This window comes from Diaporthe amygdali (assembly GCF_026229845.1).
Source record: "Diaporthe amygdali strain CAA958 chromosome Unknown NODE_7_length_1459731_cov_64_868725, whole genome shotgun sequence".
Taxonomy (NCBI): domain Eukaryota; kingdom Fungi; phylum Ascomycota; class Sordariomycetes; order Diaporthales; family Diaporthaceae; genus Diaporthe; species Diaporthe amygdali.
Genome location: NW_026517027.1, coordinates 159,304 through 182,735, shown reverse-complemented (window position 1 = coordinate 182,735; position 23,432 = coordinate 159,304). Strand labels below are relative to the sequence as shown.

The following is a 23,432-nucleotide window of genomic DNA, read 5'->3' as shown; positions in this document are numbered from 1 at the left end:
AGCTCAAGCATACAAACACGTTGCCTTCAGTGATGTTGTAATTGAGGAGGCCTCAGTCGCTTCGCGGTCGCGATTCTTGTGATGCGGTAATTGAGATTTTGTGCAATCTTGGGTCTTGATACACTTTCACAGATCCGCCGAGATGCATCAAGACAGGACGTATAAGATGAAAGGTTGGAGGGTGCTTGATCGTATGCCGACTGAAGCTGTTTTTTTTTACAAGCAGATGAAGCCAGGCGAAAATTGCTCCATAGTGACAGTATGGTATCCCCTCTGACGTAACTGAAGCCCTCAGAACTATAGTATTGCTGCGAGTGTCAGGCCTCGAGAGTCAAGTTTGCAGCAAGACTGGACCCATCCGGAGGTCCTTCTCCGTCGTCATGATGAAGACTTCTTTACACCCTACCGGAGATCGGTCCACGGCAGCTCCACCTTACAAGCTCTGTCATATTTGAATTCCCGCGAACACGCCAATGAAAAGAAAACAGGAGTTTAGAGGCTGGAAAGCTCCGTGTGTTGGGGCTCGAATGGGAGACGTGTTGCCACTCGATTTTTGAATTGGAGACATGGATGGAAGTAATGCTCCTGTGAGAGGTGCCGATCATTGAGGCTTCAGACGGGAGCCAGGGGTTCACAGCTCTCATCCATGCGGCTCAACTACAAGCGTCCCACAGCACCAAGTGGGTCTTTGGGCAGATTCGTCCGCCTTGTAGTCGGCGAATTAACGTAGAAAGCTGGAATGGACGATGTGAAAATAGAGGAAACGTCAACAAAAAGTCTGTCGAAATATCAAAGTACTGTGTAGTGCTGGTGGCGTTGCGGCGTCTCGGAAGTCTTCTGCAAGGGACTCGTACATAGTAGCAACGCAAAAAGTGCCCCTCATCAACCCAAGCACACAAACGTCAAACTCTTGTTCGAGCACGATTATGGACGAACAAGTTTCTGTATGTGCACTTGATATATTGGCCAAGCTGGCGGGGAGCGGGGCCAATTACCGTCTCTGTAGTCTATCCGCATATCCCTTCAGGCTCAAAGTCAATGATTAGAGTTGGCATACTTCCCAGACAAGCTGTGGTTTTCACGCAAGTAGTAGCTCAAAGTACCAATTGTAATCCTGTGAGATGGCTTTCATCATATGTACTGGTCGCCATAATGAATTGCCACCCTACATACGGCATCTGATAGTATCCCTGAACTCCGGACTTCATACTGAGCGAGTCAATTGAGCAAGTGATAGTCCCGACAAACCGGAATCACTCAAACTGTCGGCTTTGCCATAGGCGCGATGATTCCTTGCTTCACGATGACCCTAGGCTTCGTTGACGTCTGGAACGATTCCTTCGTCATCCATTCGGGTCCAACGGGGAGGCGGAGAGACCGCTCGTACTGCTGTCTGGACTCGAAGGGGTGCGGAAGTTGCGAGGCGAGGAATTTCTCGTTCTGTTTGAAAAGCTGGGTTAGTGACGACGGTCTTTTTTGCGAGATCAGCCAAGACGAGAATTCCACTACTTACCTTGCGATTCCTCTTCTCGTTAATGATGACTCGCTCCAGTTTTGCGTCCTTCCGGTCCTTCCTCTTGATGCCTTCTTTCTTGGTCATAACCTTGCCCTTGTTGCGCTTCATAGCCCGTTTGCTGATGCCCTCTCCGGCCCAGCTTCCCCAGCCTGGCATGGTATTATCGACCATCTTTTCATCATCCTCTGACATAACGGCTTCTTTTTCTGCTTCGAACTCAACCACGACTTCGTCGCCTGCAAACGCACGGCTGGCCAGCGTCTGGTCCCGGACCGCGAGAGGATGGTGGAACTCATCGTCTGAGGAGTCATCTATGGCTCCAACACCTGCGTTTGCGGCTCTGGACGCAGTCTTGGCCTTAGATGACTTCAGCAGATCGGTAGTCGGCTGGCCAACAACGTTACTGATGTCCAACTGATCCCCTAGCCTGTCGGCTGTGCTTTTCTTTTTCTTCCTCTCAACAGCCGCTTTTCCGCCCGACCATGCGTCTGGTACCCCCGGTACTGACGATGCATCGTTGGAATCTGTTGCAGATGTGGTGTGTGCGTTAGTGCTCGAGAGTCCGCCTTTTGAAGGCTTGTTCTTTGCACCGTTGCTGATCGAGGATACCTCTCGCTGCAAGCGCTTCTTCTGTTCTGGCACGCCGTATGACCGTCGCCCCACCTGAACTTCAGCGTCACTGTCATCCTCCTGTTCTGATCCAGATTCAAGACCACGACGGATTTCCGCAACAAGACCGTCATTTTCCTGTCTGCGCGTGGCCTCGGCTCTCTGCATGAACTTGAGCTTCATGAGATTGGCGTATGGACCGGTGTCTTCGTCCTCGTCGTCTTCTCCATCGAGCTCCTTGAGTAACCTGGAATTTCCATCCTCGTCCCCTGATGATGATGTTGCATCTGAATCGTTTTCGTCACCTTCGCCCGCATGAGTCCTCCCTTCGACTCTCTTTCTCAACTCCTCGTCTCTCCTGGCCATGTCTGTAAGACCCGCCCGATAGTCATCATCCCATGCAGCGCGACCGACCTTGGAACCCATCTTGGCCCATTTACTGTCCTTGTGCTTTGCGCCCACTCTCTCCAGAGCGCGCCGCCGCGCGGCAGCTTCGCGCTCATCTTCCGAATCAATCTCCCCGCTAGCCTTCATCTCCTCATGCAATTTAGCTTCCTCGCCCAGTCGCTCCTTGCGGTGAACTCTGCGGTATGTTTTGGACTTGATCTTCTTGATGCGCTTTGCGCGCTTCTGCTCACGAGATTGGAGTTCACGGTCCTTACGGCGCTGAGCCCAGAGCTCTTTCAGCTCGGAACGGGAGATGGTCTGCTCCTCGCCGTTGGCGTCGATTTTCTTTTCCTGCTGCTTTTCTGACTGCGCGCCGGGCCCGAGGCCAGACTCCTCCATAATGGACATGATTGCTTGCTCAAGCTCAGTGCCAGCGGTTTTCTTGGTCAGGGGAAGAAGTTCGCCATTGTCAAGTCCAGCATCGGCAAGAGTGTCCGGGAGCGGGAACATGAGGTGATCGGCCCGGCGGTTCTGCTTGACCGTATCGTTCCACCTGTCTAATGTCTTGTTCGTTTGCTCGTAGGCTGCGATTCGGTCTAGCTGGTCTTGTCGTCGCCTAGCGAGCGGTACATCAAGCTTCTTGGGTGTTCCCTTCTTGCCCGCCTCGGCTTTTTCCTCTTTCTTTATTAATTTCAGTTGTTTCTTCATGAGAGGATCCTTAGTGTCCAAGAGCCCGAGGCCTTGTAATAAGCTCGCCTTTGTTGAGCGCGACCCAGCATCTGCTTCTGTGTTCTCGTTGTCCGAGCCTGCATAGCCTTTGAAGAGTTGCTGGAGTTCGGCCAGCTTCTTTGGATCTACTTCGGCATGACCGTCGTCGAAATCGTCGTCCGGCTCAGATTCAGAGTATTCTTCCTCCGATCCGGACTCTGTATCGCCCTGAGAACCCTCCTCCTCGTCATCATCGTCTGAGGACTGGACTAGCGCATCCGCAAGATCGATAGCATCCGAACCCAGCGATTCACCATCGTCGTCATTTTCATCTTCATCGTCAGAGCTTTCGTCTCCCTTATTCTTCTTCTTCTTCTTTTGCGCACGACCACCTCCAAATGCATATCCGTCGAATTTCTCGTCGTCGCTTTCGCCAAAGGCTTCGTCGCTCTCAATCTCTGAGTCGTCGTCATCCGATTTGACACCCACGTGCCACTCGTTACCCTCACTGTCACTACCACCATCTATTTCCTCGCCATCGCTTTCGTCCTCGTCGTCACCGTCGGCCACAGCTTGTCGAGGACGCTTCTTGCGCGGACCTTCGTCCTCGTCCTCATCGTCCTCTTCGTCATCGTCTTCGTCATCCTCGTCTCGACGATGCTTGCTGCCTCTGGCGTGTTTCTCGGGATCAAGCTCCAGGTCTCTTCCGCGCCTGGTCATACGGTCCGGCTGGACTTGTTTCCCAGCGATGGCGAAGGCATCGAGTGCATGCGCTCGGGCTTTTGCTTTAGATTTCTGGTTCGGTCGTTTTGAAGCTTTGGCCTGCGAGTTGCCCAGCAGGCTTCGGCCATGAGATTGACGTCCTGGCATTTTTGATTTGGTCGTCACGAAAATTATTGGCAGAAGCGCAGAGTAGGTTGTAAAGACCCTTGAAGGAATCCAAAAATTTAGAGTGGACGCTTATCGATAGCAGCCCGCCAATGTGGCCGGCAGGCAATTGGCGCCAAAATTCCATCACTCAAGCCTCCGACTTCAACTGTCAGTGACCCTGGGGAACCGACGCGCCATTGACGATACGCCAGCTCAAACATTGGTTTATTTGGGTCTCTGGTCGCCCCGAGTCGACTCCAAAGCTGCATTGGCTGCCAAATACTCTGTCACAGCTCCCCAAATCGCCAACGGCTACCCTGGGTCAAGTTGACCCCCGAAACAGACAACAACCATGTTCAGGCCAACACAAGCACTCGGCAAGAAGTTCCGCAAGCTGCGGTTGACGACGAAGGACATCAATAAGGGCTTCTACAAGGGAAATCGCACAGGAAACATGGGACAGCACAACAAATGGGGTGGCTTCAGGATCGATTATGAGAAAGTGCGGACATACGTTGTGCCCGCAGGGTTGGACACATTCAAGGTACGAGCTCCTTTCGGTTTTGATCCATTTGTCTGAGACGGTGCCGGACTGATATGCTGATTACTCGCATAGCTCACACCTTTTGTCACCGAGAACGTAAGAGCAAAATCAGGCATGGAGACCTACCGAGAGTACGGCAAGGAGGGCCCGAGGAGTCCCCAGTTGTACTTGGACAGGTGGAAGGCGGAGAACGGGCTGGACTGAAGAACAAAAGCGACTCAATTGGCGAAGCAAATATAATACGAATTTTCGTATGTTTCATAGGAGACATCGGACGCGCGATTGAGCATCTGTCCGATAGTGGTTTCCACCCGGGGGGTCAGGGGCTATACCTCATCCGCCGATGCAATGTACTCATACATTCGAGAGCGAAGGGCGGAACTGGCTCACGTTCTGTTGATATCAAAGTACACGAGCGGCCCATTGGGGAGATTCGGACTGATTCGACTGAACGACACGGGTCACATCAGTCGAATTGCTGGCATTTTATAGACCATGGGCTCATTGTGCTTCAAAGTGGTTCAATTTCTGAATCCAGTTTTGTAATTGTAAGATCATGCTATCATCACCGCATCAAAAAGAAACTCCATGACAGATGCTCACATGCGCTTCCAACCAATCTTCCAAATTCAAGCCCCCCACACCCAAACCCGCCCCTTTCACCAAAACATGCAACATAGAGGCTGTCAACAGGGACGTCTCATCCTCTTTCGAGAAGAAAGGGCGAACCATAGTCGTACAGACTGGTGTCACCATGGGGCGTCGAGCCTCATTTGACACAACAGAAATCAGGAGACCGTCTAGCATGGTGAACAAGGGCCAAGAGCACCGGCCAGTCCTATCAGATCCAATACATCGAATTCTTCATGTCGGGATGAATTTCGCCAGCCAATACGCGGGCCCTTACGTCTTCCTTCTCATTTGCGATAGACTTTTCGACTACGAATCTGGTGTTGGCGTCGTCTAGTGCAGCCTTGTAGGCACGCGCTCTTGTGCAGAGAATGTCGGCGTAGTAAGCCGGGGTGCAGACACTGACTGCCTTGGTCGCACGGCCGAACAGATGAGACATCTGGTTCGTAAATCTCTCAAGCTCGTTGGCGGGACCAATCTGGGAGAAGCCCTTCCTGAATATCTCATCGACAAGCACAACGTAGCGGGTTGGCTTGGTGGTTCCCTTGACCGCGGCGTGGGAGGCCAAGAAGAACTCCCAGTACTTCGGCTGAGTGACGCCGTTGTCGACCACCGTCCCGGGTTTGATATTGGGTGCCGATTCATCGTTCCCGACAAAGAAGCGAGTTGCGTGTCGTTTGATAGCGACCAAGAGTGTAATATCCAGCTTCGCATCAGGAAACACACGTGCATGCGCAGTCCTGATTTGGGGTACTTCTTGCTCAAGGACTTGTTGGAACTGGCTCTCAGACACACCGTCCCGGTAAATGACAGCTTTGAGAACCTTCTTATTGACATTTGCCGACTTCCAAGCTTCGAATCCGGACACAAATGCATCGACGAGGGTTGTGTTCGTCATCTCCTGCCTGGGTGGCTGGTTCCAGTAGTATGGAAACCACCTGCCAAGATCCGTGTCGGTACTGACGACAACACCAACCTGACTCTGCTCTTTTTTAGGGTCCTCTGAATCGTTCTTTGGATCTTGGGTCTGTTTGACCCCTTCGTCAGGTCCCTTGACGCCGTCGTCCATAGTGGCACTCTCCTTGGCCTCGTTCTCTTCACCGATGCTGTCTTCTCCTGTCGGATGAGTCACATCGTAGCCAGCTACCATGAGCCCAGGTTTTCTGAATAGCTCGACCGTCTGTTCAAGCTTGTGATTGATCCCGCCCAACTTCAAGTTGATCTTCATGGCCACATTGGCAAAGTAGTTCCAATCGAAGGCTTCCTTGTTCGTTCCTTCGTTGAGCTTTCGGCAGCTTTCCTCCAAAATGCAAGAAGTGTGGATGCCATGTAGAATGTCTCCAATAAACTTGACTGCGTTGTAAGTTGTGACGGACATCTTGTTTTGGCATATCAGGACGACGAGTGAAATCCCCTTGGCCTTGGCCGAACTCAAGATTCTGTTCAGACCCGCAATGCCTTCGTCAGCATTGATGCAATGGTCTTCGGCAACGTCATATTCATCGCCTTGGCCACACTTGTCGCGCAAAATGTTGCGCAGCTCACCGATAAACCTACTGACACTACTGGGGGTATCCCTTTTGTCTCTGCTCATGAAAACCCACGTCCATCGCTGCACTGTGGCTGTCTTGATAAAGTTGACGTTCGTCAGTGACCACGAAGCATTGTTCACCTGGGCTGATCTTTCCACTGAGTATTTGATGGTCGGAGAAGCCAACGTCCGCCCGTCGACTTTGACCAGGTTCTTACCAACAGACACCCCGAAGTTCGTCAGCGCTTTGTTCACGCCTGGAACAAGGCTCAAGTGTTGATGTACGGATTTTATCCAAGTCAGGTTGTCATAAGGGCGTCGACACGTGAACAAGTTCAGATCGTTCAACTTCTCTTGGGTGAGACCTGGAATCTCAGTGACTTTTCGCGTCAGTTTCTGGCCCCATACAAGCCTGCATTTCTCGGCTGGGATGTATTGTGGGCGTGTCGGCTTTCCCATGTTGACTAGGGGCAGATGCGGGTTTAAGGGAACCCCGTATGCTATTGTTCATCAGTCATTTGAGCTCACCAACATAGCACGAGAAATCTCATGGAGATGTAACTGAACGAAGTCATAGTAAGAAGGAATGGTCAGACTCACTCTCGCGGAAATGGTCCTTGACTGTACGGTATCCCTCCTTCGTGCCTTTTTTGAACCAGAAACTGACATAACCCGGCCTAGGGAAGTCCTCCTTAATCAGCAGCGGATGATCTTTCTCATTGCTTGGGTTGCCTTTGTCATTTCCTGAGTCGGTCTTGCGACCGAAACCTGCAATGCGCACCGTCTGCAGCTTATTGTCCTTTGGATTCTCGTAAATCACCAATGCCTTGGCAATAGCTTCGTGGAGTCTGGTCAAGACTTCGATCTTAGTCACCGAATTCTTGGTAAAATCGTACTTCTTTTCAAGCGCATCGTACAAATTTTTGATGTTGCCTTCGGGGCGAAAGACACCAAAGGTCGTGTTCACGTTGAGTAGCAATTTGGCGTTAGCTGGGCGCACGCTTTGGAAAAATCCTCGGGAAACGGACAGCGACTCAGGAGTGTCAGTATTAAAACGATCCCCAAGATTCAGTTGCGGCTTGGAGCCCTTTGGAGGCCTTGAAAACCAGTTGTTCGACTGTGGGAAAAACCTGTGCCTTCCGATGGCTGCAACGTTCGTCTGCTCTCGGGCCCAATGGCCCATAATGAGGTTAAGGCAATTGATGGCATTCGGTGAGGGCGAGTTCAAGACAGAGTCGTCGAGTCGGAGCTCCACCTCAGGGCCTTCAAAGTTGACGGCGCATTTCTCAATCTCGAGTCGTCTCTCTTTGTTGGAATTGAGAGGTACTTCGAGGCGACTCAGGGTGACGATCTGTTGCTGGAAATCCGTGGCGTACTCGTTGGGCTGGGTTTGGAGGCTTTCCAGAGCAAGTTTGAAAATTCTCTTGGCTGTTGCGCCTCTGATTTCTTGGTTCTTGTGACCCAGAACCTTGAAAGTGTTCAAGTAGACATTCAATTTGCCTTTCTTGACCACGAGATCAAAACAATTGGCATACAGTGAGACAGGAGTCGGGTTACTAGCTACTCCAGGGCGAGTAGGCAGAACTTCCCCTTGAGGACGACCTGCCACGCCCTGTCCGCCTCCTCCCCTGCCTCCCGGACCTCCTCGTTTTACCTTCGGCATAGGCTTGACAATGCAAAATCACACCAAAAACTCTACCGGACAAGTAATGCAATCTCGGCCAAGACGATGCAAGGTTTGTTCCGGACAGGAAAGTCTCTTTAGAAGACTGAATCCAGCAAGACAAGACGAGTGATGCACTTCGTCAAGCTGGAATTTTGATTCAGACATCCAATGGAGACCGATGATAAGCAAGACCAACTATACGAAACCCATCGAAGAGGGAGAGACATCTTATATAGGATCACGAGCTGCCATAGATGACGCCCCTAGGAGTGCAAGCACGCACCCAATCAATACGTTTCGGCAAACCCAGCACTTCCAACACCTTATTCTTGTCTTGAGCCCAAGCAACATCAATAAGGCAGCACTGGCTTGCCTCGCGCAAGTGAGAGACGCGCAGCTTGCGGAATGACTGCAGGCTGGACCATCAATACGGAAGAGAAAGAAACCCACAGCGAGACTATGCAATCGCGAACGTCACATGTCTTCGTGACAAAGACGGCAACAGACAAATGGGTTTCGTGGCTGCGAATGTGCACCACTAGTCACGTCTTGTTGCCGTTGGAAGAGACGAGAGTCAGAGGCCAACGATAAACAAACACTCGCAAGTTGGCCGGCTGACTGTAAGGAGAGAGAGTGTGTGCATATTACTTGAGTTCGTTGAAAACTTCCGATGTTAAGACAGACGTGCTGTCAGCGTTTTCTTTTTTGAGTCACTCAATGGTCGTGGTTGCAGCCAAACTGGCCAAAAGCTCTGGTTGGGCTGTCCCGTAATATCAAGATATGCAGCCCTGCTGGGCTGGACAAGGTTGCAGTGCTGCAATGCTGCACTCCCTGCATCAGGCATCTCAGGCAATGCCCTCCATCACAGAAGCGTGGCCCTACGCCAAATTTGACGGATTTCAAGGCCTTATCTGGAACAACCATAGCACACGAAACAAATCGGGATTCCTTCAGTACGGATTTCCTCATTGGGAGGTCTTATTTTTGTCCTGTGGTCGCTGTGATGCGACCGCCTTGCCATGGCACCAGGGCACCTGACCGCTGATAGACACGCCATCCCCGCCACGCGACGTACGCAGCTCCAGGAACGTACCTGCAGCAGTGATATCATCGGGGGCGGGCCGCAGACCTTTCGGCCCGGGAGCCTAAGGGGCCTTTGGTCTCGGATGGGATCTCGATGCACAACGGAGCAAGGAGGGGCCCGGCTGACCCGGCCAACAGAGGCCGGCGAAGCTGTCTTCCTCTTGCAAGGCCTTGCCTGCTAGGTACGTGGCTCGAATGTGCCCGTGGTGATATCATCGGTACCGGAGCTAGGGTTCTGAACTGTCTCCGGAGCATCTGGTCCTGCGTAGGGCAGGGTCCAGTCTTCTCTGGGAGGCGACTGATGTAATTGTCCAGTTCAGGGTCGTGGGGAAAGTGAGGGGCGTGAAGATCCCCTGACGATATCGACGATGACAAAATAGCTGCTGCTGCTGCTGCTGCACGCAATGCCTATCAATGCGGCTCAAATACCCTGAGCGAGTGATATCATCCGAGGTGGGCCTTGTTTACAATTGGTACGTCGCCTGGATTCTACGGCCCGGGGAAGCTGGGGCGCGGTCGCGGAGGACTCTGACTGGAGCTGATGGCAGGTTGATGTAACCCCCAGGCCGATAGTGATGAATATGTGGGGTGTACGTCAATCGCTGATCATTTTCTGACAGTTGCACATTTGCGTGTGGAAAGCTGAGTCAGCCGGGGATGTGCAGAGGATCAGGTAGGTGTCGATGTTGCAAGCGTGAGAGCGCGAAGTGTGGCGGCGAGTGGCGTCAGTGGGCCTCAGGACCGGTTCTAGAATGAAGTCACTGGGCCAGTGGGATTCTTGATGTGGCTGTGAGGCAGCGAGGGATCTTCGGGGCCCCAAGATCTTCAGCGACGAGAAGGACTGGAGTCTCCGGCAGTACGACAGTCGTGACAGGGGACCGACACATGTGTGAGGACTATGGGCGACTGTGTGGAGTTGCCTTTGTCAGCCTCTCGAAACAGCTCGAGACCCTCCTGAGATCGTGAGTTGCATGCAGCCAGACGGTCCAGACGTTTCTGCAGGCGGAAACACCACTCCGTCCAACGTCGTGATAAAGAGGAGCTGCTTGGTGGGGACGCATCGTGGGCTTATCTTCCCCTTTCTGTAGTTGCAAGTCTATTGCTCACAAATCTCGCGAGGCGCCGGTCGTTATGTTAGGAAAGCGAAGGTCGCAACCTTGAATCCGCCGACGGACTGCAGCTATTGATCGCCAATTCAGCGCTGGATGTTAGAGGCTGTGCAGGTAACTGAATGAGCCCTATGTAGCGTGCGTGTCCGAGGCGGCCGTGACTGTTTCGCTCCTCGCTGTCGTGCATGACCCCGGCCGGGGACGAGGTCTGGGTGACAGCGATGCGCCGCCGGCTCGGTGCGGCAAGTGTTCCAATAAAAAGCGTCTGCGTCGCATCGGACATAAGCGTGATTGGGTCTCGAGGAACAATTTTGATTTCGGCTCCCCTAGTTCCGCCACGGTACAACTGTCTGTGCAGACCGGAGATCCGGGGGCCAGGTCCGTGTCGCGAGGTAGGAAGTCAGTGTTGTTGGCCCACGATGTTAGATGCACACTCCGTCTGGTTATGTGGGGTTGGGCATGCTGGGTTGAGAGAGCCCAAAGGGCGGACGGCCCGGGCGGGAGATTTGGCTCGAGGGGCGGCGGGTGTGTGCGATTATATCTTGGGCTTCCATTAATAAATCACTGCCCCTTTTCGCCTGGGTTCCCAGACAAACGCACGCTCGTACCAACGGTCAGGTTGGAAACGGGACAGCCAAGAGTGGAAGGTCAATGCCGCATGACCGTTGGACGGATGCAGTCCACCTCGTGTTGGAACTTGACGCGTATACTGTATCCGGAGGTCACGATGGATGCATCTGGACCCCTTTTCCGGTCACGGCCTTGTCGGGTCGCAGGGCGAACTTCAACCTGTCAGCCTGTGCTGCCCCCGCCCTGCACGACTCGCTTAACCTTCCCCGACAGCATGAACCTTTTGCTCTTGGACTCAATAATGTTGTTGGCCTGACTTGGGGCAATGCATTGTCAAGTGGGTGTTTTTTTTTTTTTGTGACTGATTCTTCTTTTCTGTTTTCTTCGTGAGAGTTGGTGTGAGACCTGCGATGTAGGAGTGAGTACGAATCTGGTAATCCGGGGAGGTCGGTAGGGCCCAGGGATATTGGGAGTAAGCAATCACGCCTTTCAGGCTTGGGATCGAAGCGCAACCCGATCTGGTGCATGTAACCCAGAGTGTCGCATGGCCGTTGGCTGGCTGGCTGGAGTTTTGCATTCCTCAATCTGCTGCACTCCAAGCACTCGGCTTACCCGTCGCGAGGGCAGAACGGGAGGCTTGGGGCATTATATAGACCTCGCCAGGTATGGCTTCATCCAAAGCATCACCATGCCGGTGGCATGGGCACGCGACAGCCTCGACGGGCGTGAGATTGCCGTGCACGGTGGCATCTAGACTAGCTAGCAGTGCCGTCCCCAGAGATCGTGCCATCGGCGATACGAGTGCGGGCGGTTGGGCGCCCAGACACCAAGGTGGCCCAGATTGCCCAGATTGCCTAGACAGATGGGTTGATTTCTCCAAGATTCCCTCCCCGATGAGGCACTCGGTGGCAGATTCTGAGGGGACTGAGGGGGCACGCCAGCACGGGATAGGAACAGCTGTCGCGCCCCACCATGGCAGAAAGTCAGAAAGTTTGACGAGGGCTTGGTATTGCGGGGGATTCTAGGCGGTTCCCTGAAGGCCGCTCCCGGATGTTTGAACTTTGTTTGGCGGGAGGAAGGATGTGGAAGTGCTCACCTGGTTGACAGATAATTTCTCGTGCCCCACCACACCCTCTTTCCCTCTCTCTTCTTTTCCTCTCTGTCCTCAATGGTACCCAGACCAGTGACCACCGAGGCAGCTAGCCAGCCCGCCAACCAACCCCAGAGAGGCAGGACAGCCAGAGCCCAGGACGGCGGAAAGGGTTGGGGGTTCGCAGATGGTGTTTGCTTGTGCCTGCAGGGTGTGGTGGGTGAGGTGGACAGAGCCTAGAATGTTCGCCGTGCCCCAGACTGTGCGCCTATCGAGAGCGAGAGAGCTGCCCCTCATTAATCCCACGAATGGCGACTCGTACAGCGTCTCTCGCACCCCTGTGGCCCGCCCCACACGCCTGCGCGAACGAGTGACCTCGGGCGCGACGCTAGCACATGGATTAGCTTCTGGGGACCTGCCATGACCTGCAAGGACCTGCGCAGCGTTACAGAGCCGTGACGTTCCAACCGTCCCAAAACGATCGTCGCCTTACTGACGTTCCCTCCCATCGGCCTCTTCTCACCCTCCCCCCAGACCAGACTGACGGAGCACGCACCCAGACCCCAGGCACAGCCAGGCAAGCCCAACCAGACCGTACCCAAACGCCCAGAACTCTGACTACTGGACCGGATTACCCTTCTGGGATTCTTGGCCTGTCCCTCGCACCGGCGCAATCCAATTCAAATACCCTCCCGTCCTCCTCTCTTAGACCGGTCCTCGATTCTGTTCAGCATGTTAACCAGCACTCTCTTTCCCTGCTATCACATCTTTCCCAAAGACCCAAGACACTTGTCAAGAATATTTGTGAAAGCGTTCAGATCTCACCAACAACTTACCCAACAACCACCACATCAACATCATCATCATTATTTGACCTGCTAGGCCAAAGGGCTGCTTGCCACAGACGACCTCGTGCCGTGCTTGCACTCTCACGCAACCCCCCACGCACGCAGCCCCGTCCCCCAACTCTTGCCCCAACGGGCCAGCCTCCCTCCTGCTTGGTCCAACCAAGCCACATTCCTCATCACACGACCCAGCCTTAGCCTGAGCCTTAGCTCCAGCCGCTCTGTGCAATCGCCCAAGATGCTTACCACCGCCGTAAAACAAGCAAATCGCCACGTCGCGCGCCGCGACTCCAAGAGACTGCGCTTTGGCCACGAAGTCGGCACAATCAGTCTCGAGGGCACGCCCATCGACGAGAAGGCAGATGCGATCAGTGTCGAGTACATAGAGAACCGTTCAGCACCAGCAACGCCTGCCGACAGACAACCCGGCTCCATGCATGATGACTTCCTGCCCAAGGGGGTCGACACAACCAAGACGGAGAAGGACGAACACTGGTTCGTCGGTGCCGTCGACCAAGGCACCACATCATCCAGGTTCCTCATCTTCAACGAGAAGGGCGAGCCTGTTGCCAACCACCAGATTGAATTCGACAACCTGTATCCCCAATCAGGGTAAGTTGCTCTGCCTGCTCCTGCACCTTCCGCGCCATCAGGTCGCTAACAACATTCCAATAGATGGCACGAGCATGACCCCATGGAGCTACTCACCTCTGTTGAGGCGTGCATAGAGGGTGCCATGAAGCAGTTCACTGAGAAGGGCCACACTGCCAAGGAGATCCGCTCAATAGGCATCACTAACCAGCGTGAAACAACTGTCGTGTGGGACAAGACCACCGGTGAGCCCCTTCACAACGCCATCGTCTGGCCCGACACCCGGACGACGAACCTTGTGCGAGAGCTCAAGGGTCGACCTGGCGCCGATGACTTGCCCGAGACGTGCGGCCTGCCTCTGAGCACATACCCCTCCAGCGTCAAGCTGATGTGGCTCATCCAAAACGTCCCTGCTGTCAAAGAGGCGTACGACGAGAGCCGATTGGCATTCGGAACCGTCGACTCCTGGCTCATTTACAGGCTGAATGGCGGTGCCGAGGCAGAGAAGCCAGTCCATGTCACGGACAGCACCAATGCCTCTCGCACCATGTTCATGAACCTGCGCACCAGGAAGTATGACGAGAAGTCGCTCAACTTTTTCGGCATCGACCCAACCAAGTGCGCCATGCCCGAGATCGTGCCCTCTTCAGATGACAAGGCCTTTGGCAAACTCGCCAAGGGCCCTCTGGCTGGCGTCTCCATCGCCGGCTGCCTGGGTGACCAGTCCAGTGCCCTGGTCGGACAGTGTGGCTTCGAGCCTGGACAGGCCAAGAACACATATGGTACCGGCTGTTTCCTCCTCTACAACGTCGGCAACGAACCCGTCATCTCCAAACACGGCCTCATGGCGACAGTCGCGTACGACTTTGGAAAGGGACACCAGCCGGCATACGCCCTAGAGGGCAGCGTAGCTGTCGCGGGCGCTGGTGTCAAGTATCTCATCAACAATATGGGCTTCTTTGAGAAGTCGGACGAGATCGAAGAGGTGGCTGCCAGCGTCGACGACAACGGCGGTGTCGTCTTCGTCACCGCCTTCAGCGGGCTGTTTGCGCCCTACTGGATCGATGATGCCAAGGGAACCATCTTCGGCATGACACAGCACACCAAGAAGGGCCACATTGCCCGCGCCACACTTGAGGCCACCTGCTATCAGAACCAGGCCATCCTTGAGGCCATGGAGAAGGACAGCGGCAAGAAGCTCCAAGTCATTGCCGTCGACGGCGGCCTGTCCAACTCGGACCTGTGCATGCAGACCCAGGCAGACATCAGCGGCATCCCTGTTGACCGGCCTGCCATGCGGGAGACTACCGCTCTCGGTGCAGCCATCGCTGCCGGCCTCGCCACTGGCGTGTGGGCGGAGTTGAGCGATCTGAGCCAAGTCAACCAGAAGGGCAGAGTACAATTCGAGCCCAAGATCGATGAGAAGAAGAGGAAACAGATGTTCAGGAAATGGGAGCAGGCGGTGGAGATGAGCCGTGGTTGGGTCCAGGACAGCTGCGAATAAGCCGGCTTCCCCCAAGGCGCGGCGATTGGGTGCTTTGAGAGCACCTGGGTAATTGATGACTTCTGTGCTTCTTTTAACTAGGGTTGATCTGGGAACAAGCGTGGTTTTTAAACATTGAATGGCGATACCAGGGACACGATGGTGTTGATAGGCTTTGGAGTTTTGGGATGGAAATACCTACATACTCGCTACAATAGCTTAGCTGAGATACCTTTTGGGATTTAACAACATTTATATATTTCTACCAAACACAACAGTTCCTTTCCCCTCTTGCCTCGTGAACTCACACACCTTGTCCAATTCCACCAATGATCCTCCTGGTGGTTGGAGTCAGGCCTCTAAAGTGGTGCATCGCTTGGGGTAGCGAGAGGAGGGTGGTGTGATGTGGTGGCCCCCTGCCCCCTTTACGGATGCCACGGACCTTGGGCCATTGGAGTAGCCCAGCCGCTCTGGAACGCGCTGGAAACCCTCGAAAGGGATGTCCAAACCTAATTCATGCATCCTTTGGACGGAAGGATCCCACTGTGTCTGGGGAAGCTTGGGATCCTACCGTCTCATGTCTTGACTCAAATGAGGTGTGCGTGTCCTTCGGATGGAATGCCGAGGGGGAAGGGATAGGTTTGGTTGGTACTGGCTAAATGAATGCATGTAAGCCGATGGGCTGCAAATACGCCCGATTCACCGCGCTGGACTCTCATGTTGTCTCTCAGCATGTGTCTTTAATATCCAACTATATGTCTGTCTAAATAAGACCCAAGTGGTGTCTCCAGCTGGCAATATGGTCAGGATGCTGTGATGTGGTGCAAATATATAGAGCCCCGTAAATCTAAATGCTTAAAAACGAGGGTATCGGGAGAATAAGAAAGTGTAATCTAGGAATCGCACAAGATTCTAGAGAAATATCACAGAGATAAAAGCGAGGGGCTTGTGCTGATACAGCAGACAGGGAAAATAAGTGAAATGGCCTGGCCATCGAGGATAGACAAAGATCCTTCCTCTAGAGTTTCCCAATAGCTACGGTGTTCCAACATTGTTAGTATCACCTTCATCATAGGAAGTACTCCAACTGCACGTATGAAAAGGGAGGAAACGGAATAGACTCACCAGCCGAATAAGCCAGATACCAAGTCAGACTGGCACCTCCGTCTAACCAACTCGGATCAAAGCTGGGCGAGCTGAAGAAGGCCCAGGCCGTGCTGGGGTCGATGGTAGCCAGGTTGCCATAGAGCACGCCCCGCCAGCCTCCAACGACCGTGTCGGCCCTGCCGCCGCTGAAGTACTGAGCCCACTCCTCGCTGACGAACTGGTCGCCGCGTATGAGCTTCGTGGCCGGCAGCAGCGGAAGCATGTGTATGCCCTGGACGTACTCAATATTACTGCCGAAGTAGGTAGTGTGGTCGATCTTGTTCTCGAACAGGATACCCGCGACCTTGTTGCCGATGAAGCTGGCAGGCTGGACGGTGTTGTCGCTGGTGTAGAGGTAGTACAGGTTCAAGGACCGGGCCAGAACCGACAGCTGCAGGTTGCCGCGGGCGGCGAGGTTGGCATCGCCGCTGACGAGCCCCCACATCCTGAGCGCGTAGCTGGCCATGACATCCTCCGAGGACGACTCCTGGTCGCGCCCGTCGGCACTCTCGTACAGCCCGTGCGCGAAGCTGTGCCCGTGGAACCAGTCGAACATGCGGTTGGGCGGGAAGTACGTGTCCTGCGTCGACGGGTTCGCGTAGTCCCGCACCAGCGCGTTCACCCAGTCCTTGTTCGCCGCCAGCCACGTCGAGTTGAGGTGCCCGATAACCGCCGCAGCAAGGACGTGATAGCCGTAATGGAAGTGGTGGTCATTGTAGAACGTATTGCCGAAGTCGGCCCCCGAGTCGCCGGTCACATACGAGGCTGAGGAGACCAGACCGCCCCAGCCAGCTTCGAAGGATTAGTATGTACAAAGATGGTATGGTAACAAGGGATTTGAGGTCGTCTCAGATGTACTTACTTTCGTAAACCAGTGGGTAAATCTGTCTATTCTCCGCGAATACTGCCATTGCTGCCTCTAGCTTCTCCAGACCAGCAGCGGCAAGTGCCGATTCGCCGAGCAGATCGTAGACAACGGAGAGAATCATAGCAAACTTCGCCAGGGCCTAGAATACATTGATGTCAATAAAGGCTGATCTCGAAGACACATCCTCGTTGTACTGACCTTGCCACTGTAGTACATGGAGTTCAGGTTCGACTGGGCGCCCATGTCCTGACTGAGCTCTGACTGAGCGGTCTGCAGGATTCTCGCCTTTGCAGCAGCAGAAAGCGTACTCTTGGTCCCTTCCGTGTTTGACCATGGCAGGAAAGACATGCTGATAGGCAGCCTGAGCTCGACCATCTTCCAGGTATCGGCTATGACTGCTGTGGCCTTTCCCTTGGTGGTTGTCTGCAGCGAGACATTGGGCTGCACCGCCGCGGCTGTCGTATCGTCAAACGATTGTACATGGTGTGGAAGGGCGTACATCAGGAGTGGCGCGCCGGTAAGTCCGCCCTTTGTAAAATTGAAGGAATATTCTCCACGCATGCCTGACGTCGTGCCGGACAGTACCACACCTGACGCAAACTGGCCGGAAGCCGCGTCGTAGAGCGCCTCGGCGTTGCCAGGGTCCTTGGCAACCTGGATCGTGCCAGTGAATGGGGATGTCGACCGTATGAGGCCATTGTTCACAACCTGCAGGTCCAGGGGAAGTCCGCTTGTGCTGTAAGCATACAGAAGCCATGTTTTGCCATCGTTCAGCACGATTTTGTACTTTGTGACCCCCGGCCGTGGCTGCGCATTCACCTTGGTCACGCTCGAGAAGAAGATGCCCGACTGAATAATGGGTGTTCCACCATTATATTCTGCGGTTACGAAGCCCGAGCCCTGCACCAACGGGAATTGTATCGTCGGTGCTGCTACTGCGCTTGAGCGAAGCTGGACAAGCACAGACATATCCGTGCCTTGAGTGGTGTTCAGGACCGTGCTGGAGCCCAGTTCCGCAGCCGATAGGACAAAGGACTGAATCCCTATAGGGTTGATGAAATAAGAGTTGGCCCCATATGCGTTCTGCGGGCCGAAGGAGAACTGGTTGGGATCAATATGAGAAACCGACAATCCCCAGCTCTGGGTTACACCACCTCCCTTGTTCCAAGCAACGGAGTAAGGGTGAAGGACGGTGACTGAGGTCTGAGACCCAAGGAAGAAATTCTGATAGAACTTGTTCGTGGACTTTGGCGAAGACTGCTGGATGCCGAGCCTCGGGACGGGATGGTCACCAACCCGTCCAATAGAGGCTGGGGGCGGACCGGTGTCGATCGGCACATCGAAAATGTCCGAGGACACTTCGGCCGCTCTCATTCCGGCTGGCTTGATGACCATGGTCGGGTCTGTATCAATGAGGCTTGTTGGCGATGGAATTGGGTATTTGAGCAAGGGACCTGCTGTTGCTCGTCCTTCGGTCTCCAGGCAGGTGACTACCGTGCCAATTGTGTCTGCTTCGATGGTTGGAGATGGCAGGATTTGAGCGGTTCCTGTCTCTATTGCCTTGGTGATGACAGGTACTGTAGTTCCGTTGATAAACTCCTTGATAGCTTGGGTATTCTGCATATATTACTCAGTTTCGGCGCCTCATCCCCACGGCGGAACAACATACCACGGTTTGATTCGTCCCTACCGATACCTGTTTTGGGAAGATGCGTCTGGCTGCCCTCTTTTCCCTCAGGACTTGGTCAATTGAAGCCCCTTGACAGTAATATAGCTGTAAAGCCATCAGCAGCAAATACAAGAACATCTTGCTCGGATTCAGAGACTTTGCGTCCCTGACTTGAGAGGACCCCATCATGAACGGAGGACTTGCTTGTCAATAGCAGAAGAAACTCAATCTCGACAGTTCCTGACCAGACAACCCTCCTCGCGCATATATACTCAAAAAATCCATGGCATAGAAGAGGCAGCAGGAACAGTGTGCACGAGTGAGACACCCCCCAGCAAGACTCTGGAATGGCGGCATGGAACCCGGCGACTCAGACACACAGCCGCATGACCCAGAACTTTGGAAGAGGCTGACCACGAGGGCGGGTTGCGGGTCCTTTCAGAGACAAAAAGGGAGGCTCCTACCTAGTGATGCTCGTTGGAATGTGCGGCTCTTGAGCTAGAAGCTAGGGCACCCATCAAGTGGCCAGACTGGTGCGAAGGGCGGCAGCTAAAGTGGTTGGTTTCAAAGACGAGTGAAAAGCGGAAGGCGGAGACTGACGAGCTCAGGAAGTAACTCGCTGTCGGCGTGAACCGTCAATTCTTCAATTTGAAGGCGGATTGATATTCAAGTCAGGTTCGCAGCCAGAGGCGTCGAGGCGTCGACTCGTGCTGTGTGATGGAGGAGGGTGGAAGCGACGCAGGCCCCTTGGCGATTTGAGCGTCATGCTCGTGACCCTCCCTCCAATTCGACATGATGAGCAGTGCTAGCAGGACCAAACAACTCCGGTAGGCTAAATGTTTGGATATGATAGAAATGAAGCCGTCCTCAAAACATGATCCAATGTTACACTGCCTACTAGCGAGCTGTCAGCGAGCTGTCAGGATATTCCAGGGCGAGGGTTGATTCGTGGTTAACGCCGTCGGCTGGTCGCGTCTGGTGACGTGCATCCGGGCTCCACTTTAGAAGAGGCCCAGCCTGGGGTAAGCTCTTGTGGGCGCCCGCCTGACTGGACTTTGCCCATGAGAACATTCACTTGATCCAACAAGAGTCAAGAATATGCAGTAAAGATCTTCTCTCATGTAATAGTGGAGGCTAAGCGTGCTAAGGTCCCAGAATAGTGGTGGTGTCTGACTTCCTGGATGCATCTACTCGGGTCTAACCCTTCGATTGCCAATGTGATGCACCTAGCATGCCTAGCACTGTCATACCCACAGGTTATGTAAGCAGGTCTGCGTGGTTCCGCGTCGGAGTCGCGTAGAGTGGGTGGATCAAGCTCGCAGCTGCACCCTGGAAAGTCGCGGTCTCTGCCTAAAATAAACACCTGCATTTTGGGCCATCGTCGCCTTCCAACGTCTGCTTCCACGCCACCAGTCTTCAATCGACTCGCCAATACCTTTACAGGCCGACAGAACTGTTACTTCTCATACCAAATCAATCACTGCCCTGATTAGAAGCTGTGCCCGTCCGCATGTAAAACCGCCTGGACGCGATTCGACGCGCCGCGACGGCTTACGCCCCAGACACCATGGCCGCGCAGAACGGTGGCAAGTCTGCCGAAAACTTGTTGTTCAACGAGTGCTCGTTCGCATTTGTACCAAGTAGCACTCTCACTCGAAACACAATTGATTTGGTACGCACTCAACCCCTCATTTTGGGTGAGTGGTGAGTGGCTATAAACACCGGGTCTCTAACACATGAGATTTAGTTGAAAGGCACCGTCGAGAAGTATGGCGCCGAAGTTGTTGGTCGAGGCGAGGATGGTTCGATCCCCGTCTCTGAGTGCACTCACATCATTGCCGACATGATTGATTTTCCGGAGTACGATGAGGCTATGGCCATGATGGTTCCTGTCGTTGTGCCTGAGTGGGTCAACGCCTCCCTTCACAAGAACCGCCAGGCACAGATCCGACCATACTCCCCGGATCCGCGTCTGATATTCTCCAATGTCGTTCTGACATCTGACGAGATACCACTCACCGACAAGGAGACAATTGCTGGTGCTGTCCTTGCTATGGGCGGCATGGAATCCAAAGATCTTGGCCGCCTGACCACTCATATCTGCGCCCTGTCGATGGACGGCCCCAAGGCCAAGTTGGCCGCACACAAGAACTTTCGATGCAAGATTGTCCTGCCACACTGGTCTGTCAACGCCTTCTGCACTACTGTAGTATCCTCTAACAAACCACAGGTTCGACGACTGCTTCCGTTTAGGAAAGAGAATAGACGAAGGCCCCTACCTGCTTCCAGACCCCGAGATACTGCGGGCAGGCTCCAACGATGCTGTTGCAATCCCGTCGAGCCAACACCTCGACGGAGCAGCCTCGGCTCGCCCCGATCGGCCGCCAATGACTGCACACTACCAAGCAGGAGCCCGTGAGAAGTTGACAGTCTTCCAGAACAAGAATGTTGTCTTGTCCTGGGACCTCGGCATCAACGAAAAGCTGCGAAAGACCCTACAAGGCCTCATCCAGGATGGAGGAGGCACAGTGGTCGATACGGAAAGTGAGTGCGATTGGTTCGTGTGCCAATACCGTGACGGACCTGAGTACATTAGAGCCGCCCAGCAGGGCAAAGAGGTCGGAAACCTGGCCTGGCTATACCACCTCATTATGCACAATCAATGGACGAATCCGCTTAGGCGTCTCTTGCATTATCCCGTTCCTAAAGAGGGTATTCCGGGATTTCGAGGCCTCCGGATCACACTCTCCAATTACGGGGGCGAGGCACGCATTTACCTTCAAAATCTGCTGCGAGCTGCTGGTGCCGAGCCCACCGGCTCCATGAGGCAGGACAATACGCATCTTATTACTGCACGCAAGAGTGGCGAAAAGTGCGAGGCCGCAGCTGACTGGAACATCCCCATGGTGAACCACCTGTGGATCGAGGAGAGCTACGCAAAGTGTGAGGTCCAGGCCCTGACAGACCCTCGCTATATCCACTTCCCTCCACGGACGAACCTGGGCGAGATCATTGGCCAGACTCCATTCGACGAGTCGAGACTCCACGAGATGTACTACCCCGGCGGAGATGATGACATGGACGCTGTGGCTCGCCGCAAGAGAAAGATTCAAGACTTGGTCAAGGAGAACGGGTGTACGCACGGTCCAGCAGCCGGATTGGTAATCGGGAGACAGAAACACCCGGAGTTTGATGTGATGAAGGATGATGAGGCCGAATATGCTGCGAAGACAACCAAGACATTCGGCGTGCCAGCGCCTCCGAAGAAAAAGACAAAGGCTCAAGCGAGTGCCACGCCGGTTAGGACTCGACATGCACTTGCTGGAAAAGAGAATGATACATCATCTGTTTTCTCGAGCGGCAGCCGAAGTGCGAAAGCCTCAGCACTTAACAAGCTACACAACTTGGCCCCAGACATCGCGTTATATGAAAAGGAGCGCAAGCGAAAATCCTCCGGCAATACACCGTTCGGCGGTAAGCGTGCCACGAACCTTGTCGAGCAAGAACGGGAGAAAGAGCGGGAGAAGAAGGCACAGGAGAAGGCGCGATCTTCAAGTCCTACCCGTGACCAGCCGGACGATGACGAGGATGAGGATGAGGAGGAAGAGGTAGAAGATAAGCGGCCAGCCAAGAGACAGAAGCCCTCATTACCGCCAGTGGACATGCGCATCATCTTGACGGGCTACCAGGGATGGCTAAACAACTTGAAGAAAGAGGACACAGACAAGGTTGGTCTTGACGAGGAATTCAGAGAAAGGAATGCTTTTGCTAACCATTGTCACAGCGGAAACTACGCAGCATGGGGATCCAGATCGTACATGAGAATGCGGCATGTGACTATCTCGCCGCACCACACATGGTGCGCACTATAAAGTTCCTCCGCGCTCTGGCGCGTGGCCCAGAGATCATCAACTCTAGCTTCATCGATGCCTGCCTCGAGGCCGGCGAGCGCGTTGATGTCAACAAGTACAAGCTCAAAGACAAGGCCAACGAGGCCAGGTTTGGAGTCAAGCTTGAGAAGTCCATCGCCAGAGCGCGCGAGAACAAGGGCCGTCTTCTGTGGGGTGTCCCAATATATTGCACCAAGGACATCAAGAGCGGCGCCGAGAGCTATCGGCCGATTGCGGAGGCGAACGGCGCCATCTTCAAGACGTACACCGGGCGTGGCGCGTCGACCATCAAGCCTACCAACCCGGAGGAGGATTCACAGGGGCCTGAGCCCGTGTACCTCCTGACGTCGAGTAGCAAGGCGGAGCGAGAACTGTGGCCAAGGTTCGAGAAGATGGCCAGGGATGGGAACATGGAGCCGAGGGTTGTGTCCTCGGACTGGCTGCTGCAGGTGGCCATGAGCCAGGAGTTGAAGTTTGACAAGAAATACCTGGCGGCAAAGTTCTTCAAGGGGAACTAATACTGGTGCCATGGTTTGATGTATCAGGGCGCTTGAATCGGTTGGCGGGATTTGCTGTGGTTGTTTTGGCCGGCGACGGGGGAGTCTCTGGGGCATGCTTACCCGCGTC

General features: G+C 54.1%; 6 protein-coding genes across 6 annotated transcripts; 3 read left to right on the top strand and 3 right to left on the bottom strand.

The window, feature by feature from the left end:
* Positions 1-1,257: 1,257 nt before the first annotated feature.
* J7T55_013671 (uncharacterized protein) lies at positions 1,258-4,090 on the bottom strand (the record flags this gene model as incomplete). The annotated part of the gene is made up of 2 exons (XM_053140565.1): positions 1,258-1,440; positions 1,514-4,090. The coding sequence occupies 2 exons, from the start codon at positions 4,088-4,090 to the stop codon at positions 1,258-1,260; spliced, it is 2,760 nt and encodes a 919-aa protein (XP_052996009.1).
* A 352-nt stretch (positions 4,091-4,442) lies between these two features.
* On the top strand, positions 4,443-4,838 carry J7T55_013670 (50s ribosomal protein 27; the record flags this gene model as incomplete). The annotated part of the gene is made up of 2 exons (XM_053140564.1): positions 4,443-4,634; positions 4,707-4,838. The coding sequence occupies 2 exons, from the start codon at positions 4,443-4,445 to the stop codon at positions 4,836-4,838; spliced, it is 324 nt and encodes a 107-aa protein (XP_052996008.1).
* Positions 4,839-5,475: 637 nt separating this feature from the next.
* J7T55_013669 (uncharacterized protein) lies at positions 5,476-8,458 on the bottom strand (the record flags this gene model as incomplete). Its single annotated transcript, XM_053140563.1, has 2 exons — positions 5,476-7,295; positions 7,396-8,458. The coding sequence occupies 2 exons, from the start codon at positions 8,456-8,458 to the stop codon at positions 5,476-5,478; spliced, it is 2,883 nt and encodes a 960-aa protein (XP_052996007.1).
* Positions 8,459-13,396: 4,938 nt separating this feature from the next.
* J7T55_013668 (glycerol kinase) lies at positions 13,397-15,253 on the top strand (the record flags this gene model as incomplete). The annotated part of the gene is made up of 2 exons (XM_053140562.1): positions 13,397-13,770; positions 13,834-15,253. 2 exons carry the CDS (start codon positions 13,397-13,399, stop codon positions 15,251-15,253), a joined length of 1,794 nt encoding a protein of 597 aa, XP_052996006.1.
* Positions 15,254-16,301: 1,048 nt separating this feature from the next.
* Positions 16,302-18,641, bottom strand: J7T55_013667 (glycoside hydrolase family 81 protein; the record flags this gene model as incomplete). The annotated part of the gene is made up of 3 exons (XM_053140561.1): positions 16,302-17,170; positions 17,241-17,385; positions 17,445-18,641. The coding sequence occupies 3 exons, from the start codon at positions 18,639-18,641 to the stop codon at positions 16,302-16,304; spliced, it is 2,211 nt and encodes a 736-aa protein (XP_052996005.1).
* Positions 18,642-20,482: 1,841 nt separating this feature from the next.
* Positions 20,483-23,323, top strand: J7T55_013666 (brct domain-containing protein; the record flags this gene model as incomplete). The annotated part of the gene is made up of 4 exons (XM_053140560.1): positions 20,483-20,587; positions 20,663-21,096; positions 21,146-22,643; positions 22,700-23,323. The coding sequence occupies 4 exons, from the start codon at positions 20,483-20,485 to the stop codon at positions 23,321-23,323; spliced, it is 2,661 nt and encodes an 886-aa protein (XP_052996004.1).
* Positions 23,324-23,432: the final 109 nt, after the last annotated feature.